Source organism: Canis lupus, chromosome 35, assembly GCF_003254725.2.
Source record: "Canis lupus dingo isolate Sandy chromosome 35, ASM325472v2, whole genome shotgun sequence".
NCBI lineage: Eukaryota > Metazoa > Chordata > Mammalia > Carnivora > Canidae > Canis > Canis lupus.
In genome coordinates, this window is record NC_064277.1 from 14677655 (window position 1) to 14698298 (window position 20644).

Genomic DNA, 20644 nt, shown 5'->3' on the forward strand with positions numbered 1-20644 from the left:
TTTTTAATCTCCAAATATACTGGCATTTGATACAAGTAAATTAGCAAAATTCTAGCAGTCATTTGCAGACTTAGAAGGAAAGACCCTGCAACATTAAATGATCCAGCTCTTAATGTGCATTCCATGTTCCCCTTTATTGAGAAGTCAGAACAATAGTAAAACCCTTCAACCAGTTCACTACTCCCCTACGCGCCATGATTTCAATGCAGGGGGAAAAAAGTCTTTTCAATTGAAACACTCAATTACTTTGCTGTTTCTAGGGAAACACAGAGTGTAAGCTTTGAGAGATGGTAGTTCTGGATGAGCCTGAGAGTTCCACCCTTTATTGTTGGCCCATTCAGGTGTTGTTGCTTTATTAGGAGCTGATTGTATATCTATATTTAAAAGGAAAAACAAATGGGGAAAAGTTGTGCTAGGCGTGTTCCTGGAAGGTCCTCCAAGAGCACTTTAGGTGGCATTCTTCTCTGTCCCAACATATCCCAGTGTGTGCGTGGCAGTGCCCGGCGGTGAAGTGTTTTGTCTGCAGCAACTGCTTGTTCCTCAGATACAAAGATACTAGCATGTACTTCTGGTAGGCTGCATGAAGGCCCCCTGCTATATCTCAGCCCTAATCCCTGGGACCTGGCCTCTTAGGTGGTATAAGAGGTACCTTGCCAGTGTGATTATGTTGCGGATCTTCAGTTGGAGATATTATCTTGGGTTATCCAGGTAGACCCAGTATCGTCACTGGGGTCCTTATAAGCAGTGCCTGGGTGGCTCAGTCAGTTAAATGTCTGGCTTTGGCTCAGGTCATGATCCCAGGGTCCTGGAATGGAGCCCCATGTCCGACTCACTGCTCAGTGGAGAGCCTGCTTCTCCCTCTGCTCTGCTGTCCCCTCCTGCTTGTGCGTTCTCTGTCAAATAAGTAAAATCTAAAACCCCCAAAAAACAAACCGAGGCTCCTTACAAAAGCAGAGGTAGCAGGCTCAAAGGCAGGGAGGAAGGGATGTGATGGATGTGAGGATGCTGGCGGGTCCCTCTGAAGATGGGGGAAGGGGCCACAAGCCACCAAGAGAGTACAGGCAAGCCACCAGAAGCTGAAACAAGGCAAAAGTGGATTCTCCCCTCAGAGCTCGCAAGGGAAGCCAGCCCTGCCAGCTCCTCCGTTAGAAGCCTGTGAAACTGGTTTTGAACTTTGGACCTCCAGAACTTGTAAGCAAATCAGTTTGTGTTTTCAGACACTGGTTTGTGGTAATTTAACAGTAGCAGGAGAAAACCAGGCCAAGTGTTCTGTTTGTTCCTTCGTGCCTCACTACCAGAGGGGGACAGACCTTCACTGAACACCCTCTGTGTGCCAGCCATGTTCTGTGACAGCACATAGTTGGCATTATCCAGGCATACTTGTGAGTGAGTGGCTCCAGGGTCCATGATTTTTATAGGGAGATGGGGATTCACGCTTGGATGTGGTAGTTACAGGAGTTAACTTATGCCCTTGTTTTTTTATGGTTTAAAAAAAAAAAAAAAAACAAAACCCAAAAACTTTGGCTCTAGAAAGTCAAGTTTTGAATACAGTGGATCCTCAAACAACTTGGAGGTTAGGGGCACTGGCCCCGAGCTGTTGAAAATCTGTGTATGATTCTTGACTCCCTCAAAACGTAATTTCTAGTAGTTTACGGACTGGAAGCCTTACTGGTAAAAAAGTAAACTAGCCTGTATTTTGTATGTTACTATACTGTGTCCTTACAATAAATAAAATAAGCCAGGGAAGAGAAAATACTAAGGGAAAACACATTTATAGCCCTGGAGTGTGTTTATTGCAAATGTCCATGTGTAAATGGACCCATGCAGTTGAAGAAACCCGTGTTGTTCAGAGGTCAACTGCATACTGAATGCTAACCCCAGACTTCGCTACATTATGAAGGGCATTCAGCCAGTGATTTAGAAAACCATATACTACATATTCTGACAAATGAGAATTTTATGAAGTGATAAGTGCCGGGAAGGAAGTGGAAGCAGTTATTCAGATTGTGTGGTAGGATGGTCTGAGAAGACATTGTTTAAAAGGTGACAGTTGAGGGGCACCTAGGTGGCTCCCGTTGGTTAAGCTCAGGTCATGATCCTGGGGTCCTGTTGTGGGGCTCCCTGCTCAGCGGGGAGCCTGCTTCTTTCTCTCCTCTGCACTCCTCTGCTTGCATGCTCTCTCTCAAATACATACAAGTCTTAAATTTTTTTAAAAACATGGTTTTTGAGAAATATTGTGATAAGGGAAGACCCAGAGGACAAGAATTATGGAAGAAACAAGTGCTGAAGAATATTTAGGAAATGGGTTCAAACCTTTGCAGACCACAGCAGGGATGCCAAGATATAGTGAAAGTCAAGAATATTGAGACCACTCTATCAGTGAGTGACAGGTATCTTGCTCCTTCCCTTCTTATGGTCCCGGTTGGTTCTGTTTGCCAGGCAAAGGCTCTGGTTCTGTAGGGGAGTGAATCCCACACAGCCCTGTCTGCCCTTTGTGGTGAGGAGTCTGAGGGTCTCCACAAGTTCCTTTATGAGCTATAAAGGAACTGCCTCGTTGTATATTCTATTGACTTTTTTTTTCTTTATTTCGATAATACATTGGTAGAAGTTTCTGGTGAACATAAAACCAAAATAAGCACGCTCATACTGAAATTCACTTGGGCTGCAATATTAATCGCCTACTTTGTATTGAGAAATTAAATTTTTACTTGGTAAAAAGTGACGATGGTTTTGTTTTGAATACTGACAGATGATTTTCTGAGCCTTTTAATTTTTTAATTCTTATTTTTTAAAAAGATTTTATTTATTCATGAGAGGCACAGAGAGATGCAGAGACATAGGCAGAAGGAAAGCAGGCTCCCTGTGGGGAACCTGATGTGGGACTCTATCCTGGGACCCTGAGATCACCACCTGAGCCAAAGGCAGATGCTCAACTGCTGAGCTACCCAGGTGCCCCTTTACAAGCCTTTTTAAACTCCAGCCCCATCTGCCAGTAACATTATTTCTAGAACTTCCACATGGAATAAAATACTAGTAATGTTATTTATGCTGAGGATCTCAATGTAATTTTAAGTAGAATTTGTTTTGAGATCAGCAAATTTAACATCCTAAGTTCTTTTGTTGTTGTTGAGGTAAAATTCATCTGATAGAAAATTCACCATTTTAATGATTTTGAGGTGATGGGTTTTCAGAGTTTTCTTTCTAGAGGTTAAGAAAAGAGAGAAAGCTCCAGACTCCAGTTTGCACTGAGCAGAAAGGCTTTGAACAACGTAAAAGATCATCACTAGGGAGAACGACCTAGAATGTCCTGAGGTAGGTTTGTTGGAGCGAGGCAGCAGGCTCTGCAGCAGCCAACCTGCTTAGTACCTCAGCAATGCATTATTTCACCTGAGTCTCAGGAGGCTCCCCAGAAGGAGAATGTTCCTGGGTGGCTCGGTTGGTTAAGTGACCAGCTCATGTCATGATCTCAGGGTCATGAGATTGAGGCCCTTGTCAGGCCCTGGGCTTAGTGCAGAGTCCTCTGGGGAATCTCTCTCTAATAAATAAATAAACCTTTAAAAAAAATATAAAAGGCTGCCCAGAATATATGGTAAACAGCCCTAAGTAGAGATAACACTGGATTTTGCAGTGATTAAGGATGCTGTTTTCATAATAGAACAATTCCTGGTCAGGTGAATACCATTTACAGGCTAGTGAGGATTATGAGGCATCTGTGCAGACTTATTTTTATGCTCTTCATTCATTAGTATTGTCTGTGTTGCTTCTCTTTAATCACAGGTTCATTTTGGATGTGATTTATACAGTACATGTCCATGAACTTAAATCATAATTTCAAGCTGATAACCTCATAATCACAGTGAGAGCTAGTGTGGTTGATCTGATGGGCAGCTGCTTCACATACACGTCCTCATTTGTAAGGTTCTCAGGCTGTTTTTTAAGGGAGGATCTCTAATTTCCTACATTGATTTTTTAAATAAGACTTTATCTATTTATTCGTGAGAAACAGAGAGAGGCAAAGACATAGGCAGAGGGAGAAGCAGGCTCCCTATGGGGAGCCCGATATGGGACTAGATCCCAGGACCTGGAGATCACGACCTGAGCCAAAGGCAGACACTCAACCACTGAGCCACCCAGGTGGCCCTCTTCATTGATTAAAAAAAAAAAAAAAATCAAAAGGAAATTGGGAAATTATATCAAATTTAGGGGAAATAATAAATGCCCGGATTAATGAGACCTCTTTTCTCAAATACTAAGCTGTAGTTTATTTGTTGGGTTTTTCAGAAACTTTTCTGTTTGTACCAAAGAAAAGGAATGGTAATTGCATTCCACCTAGTTAAGGAAGGTACCAGCACGTTACACCCTCACAGTCCTCTCTGCAGGCTCATGGATCTGTCCTCTTGTGGAAGCCTCTTCCAGATGTGTTCCTTTGCATCTCACTGAGAAGCAATTCTGCTTTCCTCCTGGTTTATTGCTGGCCATGTAATTTTGTTTATGATGTTTTTGTTGCTGGTGGTTTTTCTTGTACTCTTTACTCTGACTCAGGAAGCTGGTCTCCTTTTCTATTTATGGTAATTACTAGAGAGCATTTTATTTTGGCCCTTGGGGAGTGCCTGCTGTGTTTCTTTGTGTGGGCATGTATGTTAGGCTTGGAAAGTGTTTTCTTTGAGGTCAGGGCTTTTGTAAAATGGGCTGAAAAAGTTTGTCAAACCCCAACTGGCCATTAAAAATTCGTGTGTGTTTTCTATTTGGCTACCCGCCCCCCCCCCCCCCCCAGTTTTACATCAATTTTAAAGATAAAATCCATCCCTTACTATCCTATTAGGAGGACAAGATCTTTTTTCTTTTGTGTGTGGAGTTAGAGAAGTTCTTTTTGAAAGCTACCCTGATAACTGGGGAATGTTAGGAACAAAAAGAGAGCCGGCAGGCCACTCAGTCTCTCTGGAGACAAAAGTGGAATTATATGTTACTGGTGAGCAGGACGTTTCCCAGAATGTATAGCCTCACCATCTCCCTGCTCTGACTGTACAAGAAGAGGAGTAGATGCTTCAGCTGTGTCCTTCAGGTAGTAACTTGGGATCTAGGATTATTTGGCAGTAGCTTGAGATTTGGGTAAATGAGAAGAAAAACTCAAAGAATGTGTGGAGGCTTCTCCCCCCCCCCCCCCCCCCCCGCCCCTAGGAAGTTGACCCCAATTTAGTTTTGTTCCTTATGATGGGATATTGGGTCAGAGAGTATCTACACTTCAAATCTGTCCCCTCCTGATGGAATTAAATCTGTAGCAGTCTTAACCTGGTTTCTTAATACTTGTAAATTTTAAAAAAATACTTTATTCATCAGAGACACAGAGAGAGGCAGAGACATAGGCAGAGGGAGAAGCAGGCTCCCTGTGGGAATTCTGAGGCAGGACTTGATCCCAGGACCTCAGGATCCTGAGCCAAAGGCAGACGTTCAACCACTGAGCCATCCAGGCATCCCTCATGATACTTGTACTGAGATGTTATTTTTGTATTTATTATTGGCAAATCAGAACCATTCTCTGACTCAGACATGCAGGGTATCCCTCATTCATTGGGACCTCTGGAAACTTTGAGTAGTTTATAGCTGTTCAATTCACTTCCTTCAAGCTAGTAGGTGTTTGGTTTATGTTTCAAGGAACAAAAGCTTGAGTATCTGCTAAAGGCCCCCCCCCCCCCCCCCCCCCCCCCCACACACACACACACTATTTCAGAGAATACAGAATGCCTGATCTTAGAGAATTTCTGTAAAAACAGTCAGCAGTGTATTAGGATGTTCTGGGGCTATTTCAATAGCTCTTTCCATAGTTAATGTGAGTTTCTTTGTTTTCTTAGCTTCATTTGCTCAACCATTACTGAAGCTCCTAATGTATATACATGGATCGATGTTGGGGAGTTGTCAGAATATAGATCCTATTAATGCTGTGAGACTGCCTTTCACCGAGGGTGGGAGTGTCTATAGGTGGGTGGTCCCAGGACTGTGTCCTAGAGGTGTGATTCTGGGCTTATTAAAAATCTCGGGGCATATGCCACAACCCCAATCAGCAAAGTCAGAAGGGAGGTGAGGTCTGTACTTGATAAAGCTCCTCATGGGGGTTTCCAGGGCAGTCAACCTTGACCCACCTGTAGCATTCTAGATAAGAGCTTCTGGGGCTGCTCAAATCTGAACACATGTCCTCTTATTGGGACGATGAGAAAAAGACTTATTTTTATTAGGAAGATAAGAATATGGGGGTTATTGTTTTTGGTAAACCAGTGAAGAGAATTTTGAAGGTGAGAATCTTTGCTTCAGGTGCTCCAGGTTTACTGAAGGAGGAATCCACAAAGAAAAAGCACAGCATAGTTGGAGCAGTGGGGTGTGACTCATGGCAGCAGGTCACATAAAGGTGTTTCTCTCTTTCCTCTCTCCAGGTCTTAGGGTTTATTCCTTTGGGTTTTGTAGTGTTCTGCTCTTTTGTCTCCAACAGCCTTTGTGTCTATGGGTCCCCCCAGTTGCTGGCATCCAGAAGGAGCTACTCTGGAACCTTCCTGGACCCATCTGAGAGAGAACAGGGTATAGTTGGTAACTCCACACAAATGTTTGTTTTGTGACCTCTTGAAAACTTCACTGCATAGTCCTCTCTGGGCCATCTTGTGACCATATTTTGACTACCTGTGAGCAAAGGCCTCAGCCCCCTGTCTTCTTGGTTACCTGTCTCTTTCTGTTTGGGGTGGATGTTTGTCATTTTCCTTATTTGCATGTGAAGCCTCAAGAGAGGAAGGGATGCCAACACCCCCCCTCCTGCCCCCATGGAGTGATTGATTTTATTTAGGACTTCACAGAGCTGAGTAGAATTTTCTTACCATCAGCTGCTCATGAACCCCAGTGTCACCTGTGTTGACCACTGCCACCATATTGACCTGCCATCATTGGTGAATTAGGGCTGTGGTGTCCAATGGATTTTTATAGAATGACTCTAGTGAGACCTCTAATTTCTTCTCCTGTGGTCACCCCTCTGCCTTCACTCACTATTTTAAAGCATCATTTTCCCTAAGGCCCTAAAAACCTTCTTCACCATAAAATGACTCGTCCAGGTCAGCCAGTCCTTTATTGGACTTCGTTCCTAACTTTTACATGGACCGGTAAACTGTGTTTTCTGCCCTTTTATAAATTATGGTATACAAAAACACGCTTTTTTAAACTACTGTGGTTATGTTGAGATCTCTAGTCCTGATCTGATCCAAGGCCTGAACTCTGACCTCTCCTAAGGGCAAGTGATAAGTAACTCAGACTAGGATGCCTAAAAACTAAACTCTGGTTCTTCCCTTCTCTCTGTTCCAGAGTAGTCTTCTCAGAAGTGCCTTCCCTTTGCCCAGAGGTAACTCCATTTCCTGAGATGAAAGATTTTTGAGTTTATCTTTGACTCTCTCCCTTTTTTCTTTATTTTTTAAAAAAATATTTGAGAGAGAGAATGAGCACAAGCAGGGGGGAGGGGAGGGAGAAGCAGACTCCCCGCTGAGCAGGGACCTTGACCCAGGGGCTCTATCCTAGGACCCCAGGATCATGACCTGAGCTGGAGGCAGATGCTTCACCCACTGAGCTGCCCCAACTCCCCCTTTCTCACACATTCCAGATAAGCACCAAGTTGGCTCCCACCTTCTGAATGTTGCTGGAATGTGACCTGCAGTGGCAGCCACTTGTCCCACCGTGGTCTTCCCCTCTCCTATGGGCAGTTGTCTTGAGGCCTCCCTTCCCTGCTTCCCTACTTCACCAGCCCACCCTGCCGTGGTTTGTTCTCAACAGAGCAGCCTGTGGGCAACTTAAAAAATGTAGATCAAATCATTATTTCTTTGCTCAAAACTCTCCAGTGGTTTCCTATTTGGAGTGGAATTGTCCTCTGCCTGCTTCTGCTTTATTCTTTCACACATACCGCCTGAAGTGTAAATGGTTAAGCTGCTACTTACATCCACTTTGCTTATAACACGAGTTTTCTCTTATCACTGTGAAATGTCAGCAGAGGAAGAATCATGACTTTGCTTCCAGATAGCCATATTTGCTTTCCCTAACAGCTTTGCTTTAAAGTGAGTTTGTATGCATGCAGTGTCACCTTTGTTGAGGGTCAGCCCTCGTGACTTTGGGGGGCACTTTGTGAACCTATAGAGGTAAACATGAGACTCTTCATTGAACCCGCACACCAGTACATCAGATTTTATAGAGAGAAATAACTGCAGGAAATCTTGTCCTGCATGAAAGGGGAATTCTTAGAGATGGTTTGGATGCAGGAACCAAGGAAGGTTTCCAGTTCTGTTTAGGTGGCAGAAATAATGATGACTTTTGCAAAACACTGTGAAATAGTGATGGAGTTAAATCTTGTCATTGGACTAGGACTAGATTAACTTGTAGGAAGTCCATCAGTTTGAAAATTATTATCCTCTTCTGTAGAGGGTCCTGGTCACATAGAATCATGCATTCTATGCGATATAAAACCAAGCTGTGGGTAAATAATGAAACAGACATAGGTGGTAAATTGGGTCTGATTGACTCTTGAGCCTAATTGACTGTGCTTCTTGGTACCAAAGTATTGATATGAAAATGAATTGAGAATGGAGTCTTATTGGTACATTTAGAAAGTCTGTTCTTTATCTTCTGTGGAATTACTGAAGTCACGGTGAATATTTAGTTAATAAACACCAGTACTCTGATTTCCTGGTATTCGTTTTGAGAGGCAGATGCAAGATGAGAGAGCTGTCACCTCTTGTTCAGTTTGTGTGTGTGGGGGGGTGGGGAGTGGGCATTGAGAGTTGGGGAATTACAGCCTAGGAGGTAAATCGGGGTGATTTATAAAAGAGTTTTTGTAGGCCATTTTGAGAAATTTGTAAATCTCTCCTGTGGTAGCCAGTGGGAGCCATGGAAGGCCTTTGTGTAGGGGAAGGAATGATGTAGATTGACAGTTGTATTTATTTATTTATTTGTAAGATTTTATTCACTTATTCATTAGACACACACACACACACACACAGAGAGAGAGAGAGAGAGGCAGAGACATAGGCAGAGGGAGAAGCAGGGTCTGTGTGGGGAGCCTGATGCAAGACTCAATCCCAGGACCCCGGGATCACGACCTGAGCCCAAGGCAGACACTCAATCCCTGAGCCACCCAGGTGCTCCAGATTGATGGTTTCAGAAAGCAAATCATGCAGCTGTGTTTTGTAGAGAAAAACTGTGTGGGAAGGATGGGTGGACTAGAGATTGGTTGGTGGCAGTCATTTTTAAAGGTCTCTTCTGTAAGACCCGAGAGGAGAGCATGTTTTATGTCTGTAGCCAAGGAGTGGAAAGATAAATAGCATTATATCTGATTTAGGGAGTGGAGGTGAATGAGAAGGTGCCAAGTCCTGCTTAAGATTCCAAATTATGGGTAGCCAGGAAGGCGGTAGGAGGGATCATTGAGGTAGAAATCTCACAAGGTGGTAGGGGCAGGGGAGAGGAAAAGATTGTCAAGAAAATGCATTAGTAGTCACGGATATTAAGATCATTACAGATTGGGAAGGGCAGAAAAATCCTAGTTAAAAATGGTCGGGGGAGAGGAAACCGGAAAGCCAGTGGAGGATCAGGTACCAGTAGAAAGTTTGCATTAGATTTGGTAATTACCGTGCTTTTCATGGCAGTGAGAACAGTTTTCCTAGGCAGGATGGGAGTCCGCTCTACCCCACGGCTCGCCTGTGGTCCCCCGGGCCCGCAGCATCACCTGGGAGAAACTGAAGATGGGGCCCACAATGCGGGGGTGGGGGCAGTTTTCAAGGTTTCTCATGGATGCTCAAGTTGGCGATCGCTCTCTTGGTCATTTTGTTCTACCTATGAGGCAACCAGAGTTCTAGAATTGGAGTCCAGGTCCCTCTTACCTTGAGGCTCCTGTTCTGTTTTCCATCTGTTTATAAGTGCTCACTCGCAAGAAATGGTTTTGAATACATAGTGTGTGCTGAACTTCTTGCCATGTGTTGGGAGCACAAAGATGGAGAGGGCCCAGAGTAGGTACTCTGGAGTAAAACTAATTAGGATGGGGGGAATCCATCTTAATACCTTAGTGCCTAAGGTCAGTCATTTGCAAATGTTTGTATGATAATACTTCACTGGCCAGTTGTAAAATGGGGAGGAGAGTATGTGCAAGAAACCCGTGGTATATGGCCTGCCACATAGTGGTCTACATTTATCATTAGTGCTAAGTGCTAATGGGGAGGGATACGGATGTTAAAATTGTGGAGACAGGTACCTATAAATGATGGGGCAGTTGCAGAGTGGTTGTGCCCTCTGCAGAGGGCTGGAGGGTATGAAAAAAGGGGGATAAAATGTATTGGAACAAATGCAGCACAGTGTTAATTTACCTTCAGTCCGAGGGCATGTTTATTTCTGTGCTTTATGATAGTTTGAAAAGTTCCCATAAAAAGCCCCAAAATAAACCTAATGGCTTGTAACTGAATTGCTTCTCAAATGTAGTTTGTCTCCTGGGCAGGAACGTACACTTATACTTACTTCCTGGATGGGGGCACTGCTGAGCCAAAAAAGCCAGCAAATCAGTCAGTTATTGATTCAACTCCTAAAATGTCACCATCAGTGTCCTGGGACCTAAGGGAAGAAACAGAAGTGTAAAAATTGCCCTGACCCCCTCACCATGGCTTAGAGGCCCATAACCTTGACTTGTCCTGGCAGAGGAGAGGGGTGGGGCACCAATCACTCTTCATGGTTTGGGCCACTCTGTTGGTGCTTGGAAACTGGCTGGTGAGGGCTGCCTTTGTCTAGTTTCAATCCTTGAGGATTTATTTTAATGATTTATTCTTTTAAGAGAGCGAGCACCCGAGTGAGTGGGAGTAAGGGGGAAGCAGGGGGGGCGGGCGGGGGGGGGGGGAATCCCCAAGCTGAGCCTGATGCTCCCATGTGTGGCTGGATCCCAGGACTCTGAGATCACAACCTGAGCCGAAGTCCAGAGTGGGAAGCTCAACCAACTGAGCCACTCAGGCCTCTCCTGGAGGACTCATTTTGTAGGAGATTCCTTAGAAAATGATTTGAAGGCAAAAAAGGGGTAAAGAGGTGTGTCTTTAGGGCCTCCTTGTAGATTGAAAAGTGTTGCAGTTCATCCTCAGAATTCATATCCGTCCCCTGCAAACCTGGAAGGCCCCATGCAGCTGAGAGGATTGCAGCCATTTCCCTGAGCATTGTATGGGTGGGAATCTGTAATTCAAATGGTTCCTCAATCCTTAGACTTGGATTCTTGTGCAAACTATTTAATATTCTGGAATTTTTCTGCTAAGCAGAGCATAAAGGTACATATGTTGAAGAATCTCAGGGACATTATGGAAATGCAGTAGGAGGTAGCACACAGTCCTTGAAACCATATCCAATGAAAGGCAAATGGATGCTCTAGAACAGTGTTAGTCATGGGAGCTTCCAATGATGATGGAAAAATTCCGTAGCTGTGTTGTTCATTTTGGGACACACTTGAAATGTATCTAGTACAACTTGGAACTTAACTTAAAAAAAAAAAAAAACTTTATTATTTGTTCATTCATGAGAGACACACAAAGAGAGGCAGAGACATAGGCAGAGGGAGGAGTAGGCTCCCTATGAGAGAGCCCAACGTGGGACTCAATCCCAGGGCCCCAGGATCATGACCTGAGCCAAAGGCAGATGCTCAACCACTGAGCCACCCAGGTGCCCCTGGAACTTAATTTTTCATTGTAATTAAGTTAATTGTAAATGGCCACATGTAGCCAGTGGTTAGTGCTCCTTGGGGAATTTGGGGCAGAGAGGGATGCATTCTTCACATAAAAGGGATTTAATGGTGAAAAGATCCAATTTGGTTAGAATTCCTTTGGGAACTTTCATTTTTTTTTTATTTTTTATTTTTTTATTTATTTATGATGGTCACACAGAGAGAGAGAGAGAGGCAGAGACACAGGCAGAGGGAGAAGCAGGCTCCATGCACCGGGAGCCCGACGTGGGATTCGATCCCGGGTCTCCAGGATTGCGCCCTGGGCCAAAGGCAGGCGCCAAACCGCTGCGCCACCCAGGGATCCCCTTTGGGAACTTTCTTGTTCATAACTTAGTCCCAGATGAAGTCCTTGTATACTCACCCCCTTGGCACTGCTGATGCCAAGTCGTCCTTCATTCTGCTGGGTTTTTCCGAAGACCCTGGTCAAGCATTTCTCTGTAACTTGATTTTCTCGCTTTCCCCATTTCTCTACACTTGAAGGTAGATGTTCAACCTCGATATCTGCTGGATTCTTGGAGGTAATCCTGCTGTAGATTTTGGGTCTTTCTGATGATGTCTAAACAACAAACTGTCAGATGAAGTGCTCGGGGAAGCTGGAAGGCTGTGTCGCCAGCCCTGGTGCCATTCCCTGACTGCACCATTTAACCACGAACGAGAGGATGTTGAAGCCCTTGCTGCCGCTGTCTTGACAACAGCAATGTGACATGCTCAGACGCAAAAGAGCTGACTTGGCAGCTGCCCAGCAGATTTTTATAAAGGCTCAGTTGGTGGCCGGAGAATCAGGCTGTCAGAGTTGTGTGTTATGCAATAAATCGTTTTCAGCAGAAGTTCTTAATCCAATTTCAGCTGTGGCTTTTTTTTTTTTTTTAAATAGGCAGTAATCAAAGATAAGTACACATTATTTAATGGGAGTTTGGAAGAAGTAAAACTCTCCTAGCATAAGCATTTTCAGGCCGTTTACTTTATCCCAGGAAGCGTATCTGTCTGAGGAAAATTTGTTGCTGGAAGTGCTTTTAATTTAAAGTCCAGGCAGAGCAACATCATTCACAAAGTTCAGTTAAGTCCGTGGTTTCCTGATTGCTTGTCATCTTTCTAGATGTGAATATTCCCCTGAATTTTCTTTGATACTGTCAGTATTGTCGGTTGATCCATTTCACAGAATTAAAAAAATGGATTAGCTAGTTGATTTGAGAAATGGAGATTTGTAATGGAGAAGACATGATTATTTTGTTGAAAGGGAAGAAGTATGAGTTTTAGCCTAAGTTCTGCTCACATTTTTCAATACTTTCTCATTTATTTTTGGCTCTGTAAATCCTTGTTTATGTGGAATCTGTGCCAAGAATCAACGCAAGGTCCCCAACCCCCCCGGGTTTTTTTTTGTGGGGGGGTTGCTTTCATTGTTCTCAAACTTCATGGAAGAGGCTGGCATTTCAAATAGCAACAAATTTGATTACGTAGGATGACTTAACAGGTGTATGCAGAATTTGTCCTGAAAAGGCATTCATGTAGAGGTTTCTGGTCATTTTTCCCTGGAATGAGGAAAGCACTATTTGTTCTTCCTTCCCCATCTCCCTCAAAAACCCAGTCTTTCAAATCTTTTTTTTTTTTTTTTTTAAAGATTTTATTTATTCATGAAAGACAAAGGCAGAGGCATAGGCAGGGTCCCTGCAGGAAGCCCCATGGGGTACTCGATCCCGGGACCTTGGGGTCACGACCTGAGCCAAAAGCAGACACTGAACCACTGAGCCACCCAGGGGCCCCAAGTCTTCCAAATCTTGTCTCGAAACTGACTGGGCTCTGCACCAGTCAGGACCCCCCGACCTCCCTCGCCAATTCTCTTCCCTTCCACAAGGAAAGAAAAAGCACAAGGTGCTTTTTTTCTTGCTAATCCAATTTAGGGTAGGGTTGAACATTGGGATTGGGCCATGGCATGCCCTTTTCATTTTAAAAGGGGTAGAAAGTTTCAAGTTCCTGGCTTCCCAGAGCCTTGGCAAGGCACATAAAGAGAGGCTGTATGGCCATGGTGGTGGTATTGGTTCACTTTTCCAGTGGCTCCTTGTAATCCAGACATATAACCATTTGTCTTAGCACGTGTGTAAGCCTGTAATACGGAGGTTTCATGTTAGGAGGTCTTCCTAGCTTTGAATTCTCTTCCCTCGCAATCCCCTGCCCCCCACCCTTTCCATATCTGCTTGTTGTACTTGCAAGAGGCTGTGAAGAACATTGGATTTCCTATGCCCTCTCTCTGTGGAAGCAGGAGTGTTTTCTTTGGGATGTAATGCCATCTTTAACTGTGCCAGTCCAAAGGGGAACCCTCTTCCCCCCACCAGCAGGTTGACCTTTAAAACCTCAAAGGGGAGGTTTTGAATTTCAGTTTAAAGCGCAAGCGTGTATCACACTGCATTACTAGTATGTCTTGGGTGTTGGCTTTATTTTTCTTTGGTGATGTGGTTAAAAATTATCTGTTGGGTATTAGACCTTTTCTTCTTAATTGGATTCGTATATGCCAGGAGGGACCTGGTGAATTGGTTGGTTGACCTGTGTCCTGGTTTGCACCATTTGTCCTATATCATCATTAACGATGCCCTTAGTTGGTATGATTATCATTCTACCTGTGATGCATGAATCTCTTACATAGTTTGCTCACAAGTGAGAGGACGTTAGGTATCTTCCTTTGGATGGGCCGTATTTCATTTTTAAATAATTGTAATTGTCAGAAAAAGTTTTGGGTTCCCTTTTGTTTTTGTTTTTTTTTTTAAATCAGAAACATATCCCTCCAACCCATGCATTTCCATTCTCATTTTCCCCCTCCTGAAACAAGGTGGCCTGAATTTAAAACCATAAGAAATACCGAGACATGGACAGATTACATGAGGATGTCTTGAGAGATGACCTTAGAACCCTTGTCCTTCCCAGTGAGACGAAGGAACTGCAGAAATTAATGAGAGAAAATCCCCCTCCCTCCTGTTATTTTACTAATCTCCAGCTAGTACTCATGAATGGTTCTAGGTTTGTGTTTATTTTTTTTTCATATAATATTTCCATTTACCTCTTGAAATGAGTAATTTTAATTTTGCTTTCATTTAGTAGGAGTTCACGTGAATTACGTGTTTGACATTTTCCCTTTAAGAATTGAATTTCCGAGTTTTGAACTTCTCTTGGGGCACCTGCCGTGTAGTGTGGACCCCACTGACCACACATGCCAGCTTTGGGTTCTCTCTAGCTTTTTGACCTTTGGGCAAGACCTTGAAACTCCTCTTTTTTTTTAAATAAAGAGTTTTGTGATTACTTCCTTTTCCACCCCATTTTAAGCTGAAAGGAGTTGGTGGTAAGCTTTATAATCTCTAACCTGGATGTGAGTTCTGGAGGTTTGTTATTTTATTTTATTTTATTTTATTTTATTTTATTTTATTTTATTTTATTTTATTTTATTTTATTTTTTAATGTTTTATTTATTTATTTATTCATTCATTTATTCATTCATTCATTCATTCATGAATGAGAAACACAGAGAGAAAGAGAGGCAGAGAGAGAAGCAAGCTCCATGCAGGGAGCCCGATGTGGGATTCAATGCCGGGTCTCCAGGATCATGCCCTGGGGCTGAAGGCGGCACTAAACCGCTGAGCCACCCGGGCTGCCCAGTTCTGGAGGTTTGTTCGTTGGTGCTCTATGCCAACAAGGAGTGCAGTGTCTTCCCGTGCTGGCCCAGCACTCTATTTTCTCGCATGTCTGTTACAAAATGGAGCAGCCAAAGGGTTATGCTGTGCCCTTTTCTCTTAATAAAAAAGATTATGACCATAAGCATTCAAGTTTAATTCCTGACCAGCTGCCATTTTTGATAAGAGATTCTCCAGTTATTTCAAAGAATGGCAGACGTTTTTCAAATGAAAAGAAAACCCTGTCACTTAACTTTTAAAGGCTTTAATACTCAATTTTCCATTTGCCAAAGAAGTGAATTTTTTTTTTTTTTTTTTTAGCAGTCAGAATAGCAAAGTAAATCTAGATCTGGATGGTGTTTTTCCTTTTTTACTTCCCTTAAAAAAAATCTTGTTAGTGCACCAGATATTCTTACTATGGCAGTATTTGCAAAGTGTTTTGGAATTGGGGAAATTCAGGTTAAGAAATCAGGGGATGGGAGTAAGGGAAGGTTGTATGTTGTCTGGGGCTTGCATCGCACTTCCCCAATAATTTGGTGAAAATGTAAAAACTTAGAGATCTTACTGATGTCCCAATAGCCATAGCTTTAAAAAAAAAAAAGTCTTTAAGGAAATGCATAAAAAGAACTGACACACACTCTGGGCAACTGAATTTGCATCAGAATGAAGCTTCTGGGTTCCTCTTATCTGTGGCTACAGCACCTCCTGTGCCTTCCTCTGTTAAACTGACCAGTAAGCCAGAATGGACTGGATACTTGGTTCTGGGGAAGTGGCCCAGAGGAAGCCAAGAAAGAATCTCTCCCTGTTCAGTGCCGCGCTATCAAATCAGGGAGGATCCCTGATGAGAAGGGAGAGTCCTGTGGCCCGAAGGGGTCTCGGGAAGGTCAAAGGGGGATAATTAGGAATTTTGAACACTGAGGCATGAGTGGACTGTCAGATGGTTTTGAAAATAGTGATTTGGGAATGCGTAATTGAATGTAGAGGGTGCAGGGTAAAGAGAATGTGAGAATCCTGGAGGATTAGAGAGGAAAGGGAGCCTATGTGGATGTCGTGGTGGAGGAAAAGCAAGTGTCCAGGTGTTTTGTGAATGAATTGGTCTGTATTTAGCTGAAGGTAAGGGATTGTGAATGGGTCATCAAGTTTGGGTCCTATGAGACCATAGGATGGTCTAGATGGATGGATATCTAGGTGGATATCTAGATGGGTGCCATTTTCTTGCTGGGAACTGGGTAGTTGGAGGACGAGGTAGCCAATCCTTTTGGATTACCACTGTGGGAAGTGTTTTATGGAGGATAGGGGATAGCAGGTGATTTGAGTCAAGAAAATTGTAGGATTTCAAGCACTCCACTTAAAACATCCTGAATGTTTGTAAAGGTTAGGGGCCAGCAGGCAGGCCAAGTGGGGGTAAAAGTAGTGGGAAGAGTGAGCTTCAACTTGAGTCTTTGTTGTTCCCAGAAAATTTTTTTTTTAATTTTTTATTTATTTATGATAGTCACACACACAGAGAGAGAGAGGCAGAGACATAGGCAGAGGGAGAAGCAGGCTCCATGCACCGGGAGCCCGACGTTGGACTCGATCCCGAGTCTCCAGGATCACGCCCTGGGCCAAAGGCAGGCGCCAAACCGCTGCACCACCCAAGGATCCCTGTTCCCAGAAATTTTAATTGAACTCTTACTCTGTCTGGCAGGCTGGGATATCTGTGGTGAACAGTACTTCCCGACCCCATGCAGACATTATTTAAATGGTTGATTAAATGAGGCCACTATTAGGAGCACCTGGGGGTTCAGTGGTTAAGCATCTGCCTATGGCCCTGGTCATGATCCTGGGGTCCTGAGATGGAGGCCCATGTCTGGGTCCCTGCTCAGCGGGGAGTCTCTTTCTCCCTTGTCTCCATTTCCCACTCCCCCTGCTTGTGTTCTCTTGTGCACGCACTCTCCCTCTGTCAAATTAAAAAAAAAAATGAGACCGCTATTGAAGAGGGGGGAATAAAAGGTAATAAACTCTTAAGTGTCTGTATTTTGATTTCACCTGACCTGTAACGATAGTCTGCCTAGGCTTTTTGTAGGGCTCTCTGCCCTTGGCTGCTCTGAACGACAGGTAAGGCTACAGCAGAGTAAGTGTTGGACTGAGGTACCTTCTTGCAGGCCTATTGTGACCCCCTCCTGGCCAGCCCTGTGTGACCACCACACGTGGTGCAGGCACACCTGTGCTTTCTGCATCTGGCATCTTCCTAGGGGGGAGGAGTGCAAGCCTCCTAGCTCAGAGTAGAGTGATTCTTATTAACCCCACGGCTGTGCAGAACAGCTTAAGTTTTAATTTCAGAATTATTACCCACCTGTTGAACTCTTGGAAACAGAACAGAGTCCACTTCTTTACCTACTGGGTTTGTGTCCTGTGCCAGCATCGAGGGAGGTGACAAGGCTTGACTGGCAACGTACCTTATAGAAAGGAACTCCTGGGTTTCAGGACAAAGTTTTTAAATGACTAGAATTTGAAAGCCCATAATCTGGGTCATGGATTTGCTTCTCCTGTATTTAAAGTACTTTATAGGTTTCACGAAGCTGCTTGTGTCAGTATGCGAACCTTAAATGCATTTGCTTTTGCAGGTGGTTTATGTTTTAATGAGACATTAGTTGTAGGGATATAATTCTCCTGTGTGGAGGCTCGAAGTCGTCATGAAGGCACCAGTCTGAACACGACGCAGTAAATCACTGCAGGAACTTTACATTGAAAGTGACTTTGGGGTTTATAATTTATAAACTCTGGGCATGTAGGAAATAATAGTTTAGAATCACATTAGCAGTCAGTGATGAGAACAGGAATCTGGTTCTGACGGAGAGCATTCTGCAGGGCAGCCTTCTCTGGATGCTGTGAGAAGCTGGGATTTCAGCCTGTCTTTCACTTCAAGAGGAGCTAATGATTAATCATCCAGATGCAAGTAATCTGCTCAGGAAGCTGGCGGGACAGTGACTTCACCTTCTTTTGTATACCTTTTGTGGGTTGTGTTAGGGGTAGAGCGTGACTTGTATGTAGTAGCAGTTAAGAAGTCATGCATGCTTCTCCCTCAGGGTTGTGGCCATTTGTTGGCTTCTTGCAGCCTCAGACCCACCAACCCTTGCCTAACCAACTCTGACCTTGTAGATGCTCTCTGCCTTTTTTGGGAGCGCCCCCAGGAAGACAGGATGTGCCTTCTTCCTCTGGAGCAAATGGAAATCTCAGCTTGGCAAGGTCTGCAGGAGTTGAAGGATGTGGGGGTGGGGGAGGTGGAAATCTTTAGCTCTTCTTTCCCAAGGTTCTCTTCCCCTTATTATAGAAGATGGAGAATTACTCTCCTTCTGGGAAAATCCTGGCAGCTTAACCGGAGTGCAGCCTAAAGTTATTTAGGGCTTAGAGTCTCCATGTGGTTGGGTTTCTAAGATGTAGTTTGCGTTTATGCAGAATTTAGGAATTCTAGAGCTGGGAAAGTGCTCAGGTCATCTAGCCCCCTTACCTAGTTCCACAGAGGTATTCCAGGACCTGGGTGTTAGGGAGGAAAAACCAATTCTGTCGGACATGCAGGACAACAGCCTCTTGAGGTGGAAGTCCTCCTGTTTGAGCAAAAGGAACCCAAGTATATTCACCCCTCCCCTCCTGCTTTTAGCTGAGGACATTAATGTTTTCCTTATTCTCCTAAGGCCCAAAATATCTGGAAGCTCTGATCTTTCTAAGGTGAACAGTTATAAAATGCTTTAGTCTTGAAGTCAGTGTGTGAACGTGAGGACTTCTTCAATTAGCAGACTGCAGGCAGGTATCCACAGGAGAGAACCTGCGACCGTCCTCTGCTGTGTCCTTGCTGTGTGCGAGGCAGCACTTCCAGCCTTAGGCACACCTTCTTGCTGATTCCCCGAAACCCTTAACCTCTGCCTAATGTCCGGATCCACTATCTCCGCATTTCCAGACTTGGCCCCTCTTCTGAGTTCCTTGCTAGGCGGCTCCCTCCGCTCCTGCTCTTGCTGCTGCTTGCCTCCGCTCTGTCCCCCTGTGGTTACTGCCTGAGTGGCTTGAGATGGTGGCTTGAGATGGTGGCTTGCTCTCTGGATTTCCCCAACCCCCAGCTGCGGAACCGGGCCTTCATCCCTTCCTCTCCTTTCAAGAGCTCAAGAGCATTGCATTTGATACCACAGACATCAGGGAGCCACTCAAATTAGAGCTTCAAGACCTGTTATTAACCTGTGTGTATCCCACCCCCGTTTAAATCACCCCTTCCCTCCCAAACGTCCTACCCCTCCCCCTATTCTCTACTCTCCCAGGATTCATTGTCTTTTCTCCCCCACAGTGGTCTCTTTCATTTAGGACTTCATTCTATAAGCGGTCAGTACAGATCCAGTTTCATTTCTTCTGACCGAATTGTAAATTCTTTGAAGGCAGCACCACCCCACCCCCCTCCCCCCAAATGACACCAGCAGCAGTTTCTAGAAGAGCACAGCACATTCTTGTAAGGCAGGACACATTCTGGCATTACTCAGTGAAACTCCAGCACAGGGCTTCATTACATCTCTGCTGGTGGGTGTGCTTGACTCCTCTTTCTCCATTTTGCCAGGAATATGAAATTTCACTTATTACTGGTTAATGAGGGTATTGGGGCCTGGGGCTTATAAAGGAAGCCAGGTGGTTGTCTTCCTTCCACTCCCTTTCTGTAAGGTCTGTGAGTGAGCTTTTTGCTGGGAGATCAGCAGGCCTCAGCAGGATGGGACCACAGGATGGAATTCTGACCTGGTCTCAGGCGTGTGGTACTTGTTTGGATTTTTTTTGTTTCAAGGTTTATTCTAACTCTTATTTACTTACCCCCCCCCCCTTTTTTTTTTTAAAGTGATTTCTCTTCTCTCTTTCTTCTGTTTCTCCAGGATGACAGTGATGGGATTCCGTGGTCAGAAGAAAGGGTGGTACGTAAAGTCCTTTATTTGTCTCTGAAAGAATTCAAGAATGCCCAGAAGAGGCAGCACGGGGAAGGCCTGCCTGGGAGCCTGAAAACCGTGAATGGTGAGTTGCCTCTTTTGTTGGAATTGGATGGTATATTTGGGCACGGCCTTGTTTCTGAACCGGAGATGTGTTTCGGGCGGCTGGTGCTTCTCAGGCTAGGCCCCAAATGGTAGTTATTTTGGACATCCTACTGGGTTTATAGATTCATTTTTATGTCTGTGTAATATAATTGGCGAGGTGCCTTAATTAGTCTGTTCCCTATAGATCAGACCAG

The 20644-nt window shown here is 44.3% G+C and overlaps 1 protein-coding gene across 2 annotated transcripts in view; it reads left to right on the forward strand.

The window, feature by feature from the left end:
- JARID2 (jumonji and AT-rich interaction domain containing 2) overlaps positions 1 to 20644 on the forward strand; it is a 260698-nt gene that overhangs the window by 102053 nt on the left and 138001 nt on the right. For both annotated transcript variants that reach the window (XM_025444031.3, XM_049106036.1), the window contains one exon: positions 20295 to 20430. In XM_025444031.3, coding sequence (XP_025299816.3) covers positions 20295 to 20430 — 136 coding nt within the window. Of the gene's footprint in view, positions 1 to 20294; positions 20431 to 20644 lie in introns of those variants that run through there.